At 55.8% G+C, this 9,447-nt stretch overlaps 1 protein-coding gene across 1 annotated transcript; it reads left to right on the top strand.

Moving 5' to 3' along the window:
* The first annotated feature begins 2,262 nt into the window (after positions 1 to 2,262).
* SFRP5 (secreted frizzled related protein 5) lies at positions 2,263 to 7,891 on the top strand. Its single transcript, XM_025987529.2, has 3 exons — positions 2,263 to 2,908; positions 5,058 to 5,135; positions 6,834 to 7,891. The coding sequence occupies exons 1-3, from the start codon at positions 2,386 to 2,388 to the stop codon at positions 7,178 to 7,180; spliced, it is 948 nt and encodes a 315-aa protein (XP_025843314.2). The 5' UTR covers positions 2,263 to 2,385; the 3' UTR covers positions 7,181 to 7,891.
* The last annotated feature ends 1,556 nt before the right edge of the window (positions 7,892 to 9,447 follow it).

The following is a 9,447-nucleotide window of genomic DNA, read 5'->3' as shown; positions in this document are numbered from 1 at the left end:
GCGCCTCTGCCCTTAGGAGTGGCAGGTACAGACTCACCTGGCTTTTAGACAGTTCTACATAACCAGCAACAGGAACAATGCCTCCTGTTGTCCAGGCCGGGCACTGGGACGCCAAGGCCAGCACGGGCTAACCAGCTGCCTAGGGAGCCAGCACCCTGCGCTTCACCTGGGGAGCGCCATCACCACCTGCCTGTGCACAAGACCACACCTGCCCTGGAGCACAGAAGCCCTGCCAAGCCTGCAGCAGAGTAAGGGTAAGCTGGAGCACAGGGAACAGAACTATTGCTCGGAGTCCCAAACCACAGCCAGGGCCAAGGTACCCAAGAGACCTCTCAGAACACACATCACATTTTTACCCTGAAGTCATACATCCCTTAGACATCTTACATTCCTAGGTGCTATTATGTGTGGCACTATGCAGGGGGCTTTCTTTTCATGCAGCATTTTGTTTGCCTCTCACAATAACTGTTGAGAACGTCCCATTTTACAAACAAGAAAATGGATGGTCAGAATGGCTAAATACTTGCCCAACATCACTTAGACTTCAACTTGGCTTTGTCCACAAAGCTCAGGCTCTTGCACCATTACTACATTCCACTGCCTGGTCCCACAGGGAGTGGTCCTTTACCTTCTGGCGGGTCATCCCTAGAACCCCTTCAAGCTCTTTCGCCGGAACCCACGTGGGGCTCTGTCTACTAAATGTCCTCTGTTTCCTCTGCCCTGCCTTTGGTCTTTTTCTCACACTAGATCGAATTGGAGCAGAGACTATATCTTCTGCATTTCGGGATCCTTATATGTGACATGTATACTACACCTCAAGCCTTGTACAGAGTAGGTGCTTCATGTGTGTCTGCAGAATATTAAGAAGAGTGGAGCCTCACCTCTCTCTACTACCACTGCAAGGACAGATCCATGAAGAGACAGGAGACTTGGAAACATTCAGGATGGTAGGGGATAGGAAGTATAAGGGCAGAAGCAGAGGGGGGCAAGTGCAGATCCAGCCCCTGGAGTGCCCCAAGCCCTCCTGCAAGACACCTCCCCAGGGGACCTCCCCACCAAGGACAGAGGAGGTCAGGTCTCAGGTCAGGCTCTCAAGAAGTAGCTCCCCAACCCTCAAGCATTTCTCCAAAGCTCCTCCCACAGGAAAGCCAATGGAAGGCAGGGTTCAGGCAGAAGGAAAAGATCCCAATCATGGGGTTCTTGAAGGCCTCCTCCCTGATGCCTCCCTGTACATCATCAGTTTCTTCCTCTTCCACAGCCTTTCCTGTCCTGGGTTGGAATTTATCTTAGGGCAGAGTAGTTAAGCCCTGGCCTTTGAAACTCAAACCTGGATTCAAATCCTGGCTCCCTCACCTATTAGCTATGTGATTGAAGGCCCCCAAAGCCAGCAAGCCTGTAGGCTCAGAATCCAGACCTCCTGGTTGTACCTTGTTTCTGACTCTGGAACCAGACCACCAGGGGTCAAGTCCTGGCCCCTATCCTCACTTAACTCCTCTCTTTGCCTGGGTACCTTTATCTGTAAAGTGAAGATAATAACAGTACCCATTCGTCTTATTACAGCAATACTGTGAGAATGCTGAAATACAGTTAGAACGCTCGGGTGCAGTTAGTACCCAAGAAGTATTAGCTATCAATAGAAATAGTAGGCGATAAGGCAGTGAGGTGCTGTGCAGTGTCCACAGGCACTTGGAGCTCCCTGAGCGCAGTTATGATTACCTTGGCCCCACTAGGCTAGGGTGTCCCTGGAGGTGGGGGGGTGGTTCCTGGGTCAGATCCATCTCTGATTCCCCGGCAGCCAGCACCGTGCCGGAACCAGGCAGGAGCTCAAACACATGCTTGCAGACGGACAGACGGACGGGCGAAGCCCTGCCCTCCTGGAGCAGGCGGGTGTGGGCGGCCAGGGGAAGGGAGAGCCGAGGTGTCAGGGAAGAGAAAGCAGAGCGGAGGGGAAAGGCCGAGACGACAGATAAGCAAGTGGAGTGAGTGAGAAAAGGAACAGGAGAGGCTGTGGCGGAGGGAGATAAGGAGAAGGATGGAGAAGGCGGTCGGCGGGGAAACGCCCAGGGAGGTGAGGGAGCCCCGCGCCGAGGCCGGGGAGTGGGTGCGCGGGGCGGGGCGGGGCGGGGCGGGGCGGGGCGGGGCGCGCGAGGCGGCGGGAGGGGCCGAGGGGGCTCCACCTCGCCTCGGCGCCTGGGCCGGGGGCCGGGCGGCCGGAGATTGGCTGGGGCGCGCGGCGAGGCGAGGCCGGGGCGAGCCCCGGGTGGGAGGTGCCAGGATCAGTCGGCGCGCCCGGGAGCGGAGCGCAGGCTGCGGGCACTCGGGCCACCTCGGCGGCGGCGGCGGCGGGGGAGCGGGGGAGCGGGGCCGCTGGGGACGCCGCGTGCCATGCGGGGGCCGGCGGGGGGCGCGCGGGCGGCCGCGCTGGCGCTGCTGCTGGGGGCGCTGCACGGGGCGCCGGCGGGCGCCGAGGAGTACGACTACTACGGCTGGCAGGCGGAGCCGCTGCACGGGCGCTCGTACTCCAAGCCGCCGCAGTGCCTCGACATCCCCGCCGACCTGCCGCTCTGCCACACGGTGGGCTACAAGCGCATGCGGCTGCCCAACCTGCTGGAGCACGAGAGCCTGGCCGAGGTGAAGCAGCAGGCGAGCAGCTGGCTGCCGCTGCTGGCCAAGCGCTGCCACTCGGACACGCAGGTCTTCCTCTGCTCGCTCTTCGCGCCCGTCTGCCTCGACCGGCCCATCTACCCGTGCCGCTCGCTGTGCGAGGCCGTGCGCGCCGGCTGCGCGCCGCTCATGGAGGCCTACGGCTTCCCCTGGCCCGAGATGCTGCACTGCCACAAGTTCCCCCTGGACAACGACCTCTGCATCGCCATGCAGTTCGGACACCTGCCTGCCACCGCGCCTCCAGGTAGCGCCGCCGCCGCCAGCCCCCGGGCGCCCGCGAGAGCTGGGCCCTTAGCACTGCTCTGCGGGGCCCCGCGGAGGTGCCACCCCCTTACACACACACACACACACACACACACACACACACACACACACACACACACGCCTTTACGCAGCCCTGCATGCATGCCCGGGAATTGCACCCCCCGCTGCCAGCCTGCCAGCCTCCCCACAAACTCCCAGAGTAGGGCCTTCTCGCAGCTCTGGACAGGCTCACTGGTTCCACGCATTCCAGCTTCGTTCCCAATGATGCCCCTAGCGCCCCTCGCAGCGCTGACCTTCCCAAGACGCTGGAATCCCTGGGTAGCCCCAATGCTGTCCCCCTCCCCCCATTCTGAGGCATCCTCATAAATGTCTTATGGCCTCTCTCAGCCCAAGAATGCCCAGGCCCAGTCACCTCCACCACAGCTCTGGACCCCAGGGCACCAAAACAAGCATCACCACCACCCCATGTTGACAACCTGAGAGGGGAGGGGAGCCTATGGAAGGGATATAGTGTAAAAATTGTGAGCTAAGTGCACTCCTGGGCTATGGTTCCACACACACACACACACACACTCATCCCATTTTCTGTACCTGGGAACCCGAATTTCTTGTACTCTCTTCCCAAAATCCCCCAGTTGGGAGACCTTCAGGTAAAGTTCAGTGCAGAAGAGCAGCTTACCAGGCTCCTTAGTTGTCGCTTAACTTTGAACCTCACTTTTTCCAGAAGTAATATAGGAAATGAGCTCAGGTTCCAGAACCCTGTGAGATCCTAAGTGCCACCTCCCACCCACCCCGAGTCCCATTTCCCCTAATTCCTCCCTGGCCTCAGCTTCCCTTCACTGTGCAGCCCCCAACCCTGCCCCAAATGCCAAACTCCTTCCAGAGTAAGCCTGGGCTGGGCACCAGACAGGAGAATAAAACAGTGGCAGTGAGCAGAAGGGCTTTGTTTGGGCAGTTAATTCGAGAGTCTAAGGAGCCCCTGATGCTGGGACTCCCCCAAGAGGCTGCACTGCTTTCCCATTTTCTATCTCATCCAGCCCCCCAAAAGCAACTGGACTCCACCATACCCTACCCACCTCCTCAGGGCGAACCTCATCCACACAGCCCTTGATCCTACACTCCCATGTCCCTCCTGAGAGTCAGTTGGGTAGGGGTCCTGTTGACTGGGGAGTGTTGAGAGAAGGGAAACACCCCTGTTCGTGGGTTGGAAATGGGACCAGGAAGCAGGGGAGAGAGAGCCAGCTCAAGGAGAGAGAGCACAGCCCCTAGCAGGGATCCCAGCATGGTTCCTTTTCTGGTTCTCTTGGAAGCCATGGATTAACAGCCTCGACAGCAGGGAAGGGAAGTCCTGGGCTCGGGCTCGGAATCCCCCCTCACCCTGCCCTCATGCTTCTGACCTCTCTGAAGCCCACTTTCCCCTGTGATGTGGCACCCACCTGGAGGCAGAGACAGAGGACAGAGAGCAGATGTGGTGGCAGAGAACCAGAGGCACCCTGAAGTGTTTGTGTGGCCACAATAAAACTGAGAATATTTCACATAAAAATTAAAGAGCTTGGGCTTCCCTTGAAAAAATCAAAAGTTCTGGTAATGCTAAGCTGCCCACCGTAGAGGAGGATGCTCCTCAGCTTACCACAGCCTCTGCCCTGCCAGAGTCACTTGTTTCCCCAACTGTCTGGACCCTGTGTTCCTAGAAAAACCCTGCAGATACCCCCATCTCAGCACTAGCCCAGGAGTCACAAATGCTGAGTTCTAAGCTCAGTTCACAATAGTTTTGCAGACTTGAGTAGCCATTCTGGGCCTCAGTCTTCTTTTCTTTAATAAGAATAATACCTACTTCATAGGCTGGGGATTAAATGAAACGAAGTTTGGAAGACAACGCACATCATAGTGGCAGTTGCCAGGGTCATGGAGCAATTGTGCCTACTGCAAGGTGCCACTGCAACCTTGTCTCTTTTGGACCTCACAACTCCTCAGTGAGCATCATTACCATCATCCTATTTTCTGATGAGAGTGGAGGCTTGACAGGGGGAGGTGGCTCATCAGTGGGATAAGCCTGTACTCGAGTGGCTTTTTTGGACTCTGATTCCCTCATCAGCCTCCCTCAACCCCACCCCTGCTTCCCTCTTCAGTGACCAAGATCTGCACCCAGTGTGAGATGGAGCATAGTGCCGATGGCCTCATGGAGCAGATGTGTTCCAGCGACTTCGGTGAGTGTGGGGCCCACGTGGCCGCTGCCCCAATTCCTCTCCTCCTTGACACACACACACACACACACACACACACAAACACACGTGTCCACAACTATCTTAGTGAATACTAACACTGTTTGCATCACAGGTCCCTTTTAGAGTCTAATTATGACCCTGAACCTCTCCCCAAAGAAATGTACCTCATTCTGCAGATCATCCCAGGGGCTTCAGAAGCCCCTCAAGGCCATGGTCTGTGGGCCCCAAAACCACTCCTGGCCAAGGCTCCTGTAGCCCTCCCTTGGCACCTGCCCACAGAGGGGCCTCTAGGGCTGGATCCTCTTCAGGAAAAGCAAGCTAAGCCTGGAGATGGACAGGGGCATCAGGGAAAGAGCTGGGCCCCAGGATGGAAGTGCAGCACCCTCATCCCTGGGCACCTCTGGCCAGGGGAGCTTCATCCTGGAACCTCTCCATTCCTGGGACAGTGAGCCAAGTCTAGTCAGGACCACACGACCCAGCATGTGGCCTTTGCCAAGTGGAACACTGTTTTGTGTATTAGCCTCCCTTTCTGAAAAAACAGAGAGCAATGAAATCCTTACTTGAGTCTTTTATGTCATTAGTCTGCTTGGAAAGAGAATACTACTATTGTAAGGTGTGTGTATGCCTCTGCCCAAGAGAGAGAAAGAAAGAAATTTTATAACAATTTCCTTCCCTGGGTGAACAGTCATCCTCTGGCATCTCCCTGGTAGCTCACAGAGATGGGGGTCCAGAGGCCTGAAGAAGGGGTAGACTAGCCTAAGTGAGTCCCCTCCAGCTCTAGACTCCCAACCCATAACTTATTAGGCTCCCTACAGCCATCCTGGGATGGTCAGTCACCCCTACCACTTTCTAGACTTTAACCACCTCCCTCACCCCTATATTCACACTCCAAAAACACCACAGACACACTCTCATACATAAAATACACAGCACTAAACATCACACTCTCACCCATATACTGTAGTCTTACACAGATCACAAAAGATGGTTGTGTGCATGCTTCTCAATCCAGTAGGCCATGGTGTGTGTGTGTGCGCGCGCAGGGTGAGGGGTGGTGGGGGAGTTACCCCATGGAAACCAGCACATGCTACAGAGTACCTCTCTCCCCGGGGCCAGCTGTCAAACATTTGCCAGCCCACCACTGCTACACGCACACGCGCGCACACACACACACACACACACACAGCCAGAAATCTCATTTAGAAGCAGCCCCAGGGATCATGAAGTCCAGCCTCCGTCACAAGGACCTCTCCCCACCAAACCACCCCTTCAGTGGGTCATCTCCACCTGAAGCATTTCCCTCCCTGGGGAACCCAATGCCCTGCTCCACTCCCCATCAGGTGCTCCCCACCCTGCCTGTGGTATCCTGGAAAGGCATGGGCTCTGGGGTGTTAGACCTTGGTTCACTTTAGGCTCTACAAGTCTGACAGGTCACCCCCTCTCCAAACCTCATTTCCCTCCCACCTCAAAGATGAAGCATGAGAATGTCAGTGCAAGTCCTGCACATGATAAAAGCTTCAAAAATATGAAAATGTACCCATATAAGCCCACCTCCCCAAGGCCTAGGCTTGGAGCTTCAGGCACAAGCACTCACTGGAGGCCCACCAGCATCCTGAGCACACCTGCCCACTCTCACATTGTCCCTCTGTTTACCCCCTCCACATGTGTGCACACACACAGTGGTTAAGATGCGCATCAAGGAGATCAAGATAGAGAATGGGGACCGGAAGCTGATTGGAGCCCAGAAAAAGAAGAAGCTACTCAAGCCTGGCCCCCTGAAGCGCAAGGACACCAAGAGGCTCGTGCTGCACATGAAGAACGGTGCTAGCTGCCCCTGCCCACAGCTGGACAGCCTGGCTGGCAGCTTCCTGGTCATGGGCCGCAAGGTGGACGGACAGCTGCTGCTTATGGCCGTCTACCGCTGGGACAAAAAGAATAAGGAGATGAAGTTCGCAGTCAAATTCATGTTCTCATATCCCTGCTCCCTCTACTACCCCTTCTTCTATGGGGCCGCTGAACCCCACTAAAGGGTGCGCCTCCCTGCCTCATGCAGCCAGCTGTGCCTTGCCCTCTCTCCACCCCTGAGGCACTCTCTCTCTTTCTGCCCACTTGGCCTCACCCCTCTTCCCAGGCTGACCCAGCCCCTGCCTGAGTGGTCCCATGCAGAGCTATTACCAGCACAGGTCCTAAGGAATGGGCATGGAGCCTGAGCTGCTCTTAACTGAGGGGTTCTGGGTCCTTGGGGACTTCTTTTAGAAAGCAGGGCTTTCTCATTTGGGAAGGAACTCCAGGGTTTCAGAAAGTAGGTGGAGGAGAGAGCGAGAAGCATGGAGGGGCTCTGAGCAGCCCGAGGAGGTAGTTTCCGGAGTAGACCATGGCGTCTGCTCCCCTTTGTCGGTGATGAAGCCTTGCCTTAAAGAGGAAAGTCTCAGTATTAGGCTGAGCTATTTGGGGGGACAGTTCCTTACCTCCACTGCCCACTTGTGTCATCAGAGTCCCCCCCCAGAGGAGAGGCATTAGGGTCACAGCACCCTCCAGCCACAGTTCTCCACCTTCCCCAGCCCAAACCCCCTCCCAGAGGCCGCTTTTTGGAGTTTGTTCCTCAGCCTCCATATGTCCCTGTTACCCTGATGAGTAAATTATCACCACCGTTGCAAGGCCACAAGTACTAGATCTGATGCAGGCAAGGTCTGGTTTCTAATTTTTTTTTAAGTTTTTAATTAAATCAAAGAAAACAACAGTTGGTTTTGACTAGGTTATTTGTCAGCTGGTCCCCAAAGGTGGGGAGAGGGAGGTTCAGAAGAGACTTTTAGAAAGAGGCCCTTGTCATAACCCACAGCCTGTCCACACAGACATACTTGGAATGCCTAAGAGCAACACCCATGTTCTTGTAGGATCCCGAGAGCACAAAGTGAGGATCACCCTGCTCTTCCCCAGCACTAAGTGAGGAAGGGAGATAACCGTCCTTTTTTTCCCAAAGAAGGAGAGAGACACCAAGATCCCCCGTCTGCTCCCAGGGTCAAAAGGCTCCACAGTCCTGAAGCACGTCCCCAGAAATACCTGCTCCTCAGATCCCAAGAAGGCTGGACCACTGGGCACTACTCTGAAGAGCCAAGGGCCTATACACAAGTCAATTCCTACCCCTTTGACACTCTACACACACACACACACACACACACACACACACACTCTCCACCCCCTCCACGGCCCCATCCCCTCCACCCCCATTCCCCACCCCCTGCACTGGTCCGAACTGGGTGGGGATAATGGTGTAGGCAAGTGCCACAGGGACCAGAGGAGCAGCATCGCCTAGAGCTGGTGAGAAACACAAATGCTCAGGCCCCACCCCAGGCCTGCTGTTCAGAATCTGCATTTTAACACATAAACCTTCAAATCATCTAGAGAGCTTTTGCAAAATGGGGGGCCCCACTTAAGCAATTAAATCAGAATCTCTGGAGGGTGCTCAGAAATCTGAATCTCTATATGCTCCCTGGGGTGGTGTGCAGCCTGGGTTGAAGACCTTGATCTGAGGCAGGAGGAGGGGGAGGGGCTGAGGGGAACTCAGCTGGAAGGATCTCAGTCCAGCATGCAGGGCAGGAAGTGGCTATTCTAACTGAGGACTTCTTCAGCGAGCTCAGAGCAGATGGTGCTGCTACCTGGAGCAGAATGGGGCAGGGAGGGGAGGAAGCTCGAAAGGGAGGCAACAGGTTCCTGCACTCAGATGACCAGCATTTGGAAGGGGTGGCACCAGGAAAGAGACTTGGAGTTTGTCATCAGATGCTGAGGGAAAAGGCAGATGTATCCAGAGCAGGGGCTGGGGACACCCCCAGAGCAGCTTTCCTCAATAGTGAGAGTCTAGCTACCAAGTCTGGTCGAGGCTTCCTGTTCCTCCAAGACAATGCAGCCGCATTCCCTTGTGAGCACTCGGCTTCCAGGGCTCTCAGAGAAGCAGGATGCCATAGAGAAATGAAGAAGGCAAAAGGGTCCAAATTCTGCTGTGGGGCCAATTGTGAACTAACAGGTGGTCTGACAGCCTGCCCATAAATCACCTCCCTGGGCAGTCAGGTGGCCTCACCACAGGTCAGGAGCAGCAGAGGCCTGCTTGTTTCTCAACTCTGAGGAAGCCACTGCCGCCCACCCACCCTCACCCAAAGCCTGCCCAGCCGACCAGCTCCCTGAATCTGCCCCTTGTCTCCCAGCCTCCTACCCCAACCAAATATTTACGGACACTTCTATGGTCAACCAGGGCCCAGGATTATTTTTCCACTGAACACACAGGACTCAAGCTACTTCT

The sequence above is a fragment of the Vulpes vulpes genome, chromosome 15, assembly GCF_048418805.1.
Source record: "Vulpes vulpes isolate BD-2025 chromosome 15, VulVul3, whole genome shotgun sequence".
Lineage (NCBI taxonomy): Eukaryota > Metazoa > Chordata > Mammalia > Carnivora > Canidae > Vulpes > Vulpes vulpes.
The sequence above is the reverse complement of the archived record's forward strand: the minus strand, read 5'-3'. Positions and strand labels throughout refer to the sequence as shown.

What these genes read in the sequence shown, in the direction of transcription:
- SFRP5 (XM_025987529.2), top strand. Translation starts at nt 2,386, where the DNA reads ATGCGGGGGCCGGCGGGGGGCGCGCGGGCGGCCGCGCTGGCGCTGCTG. An exon ending in GCCTGCCACCGCGCCTCCAG is followed by an intron (nt 2,909 to 5,057) that starts GTAGCGCCGCCG and finishes TTCCCTCTTCAG; the next exon opens with TGACCAAGATCTGCACCCAG. An exon ending in GATGTGTTCCAGCGACTTCG is followed by an intron (nt 5,136 to 6,833) that starts GTGAGTGTGGGG and finishes GCACACACACAG; the next exon opens with TGGTTAAGATGCGCATCAAG.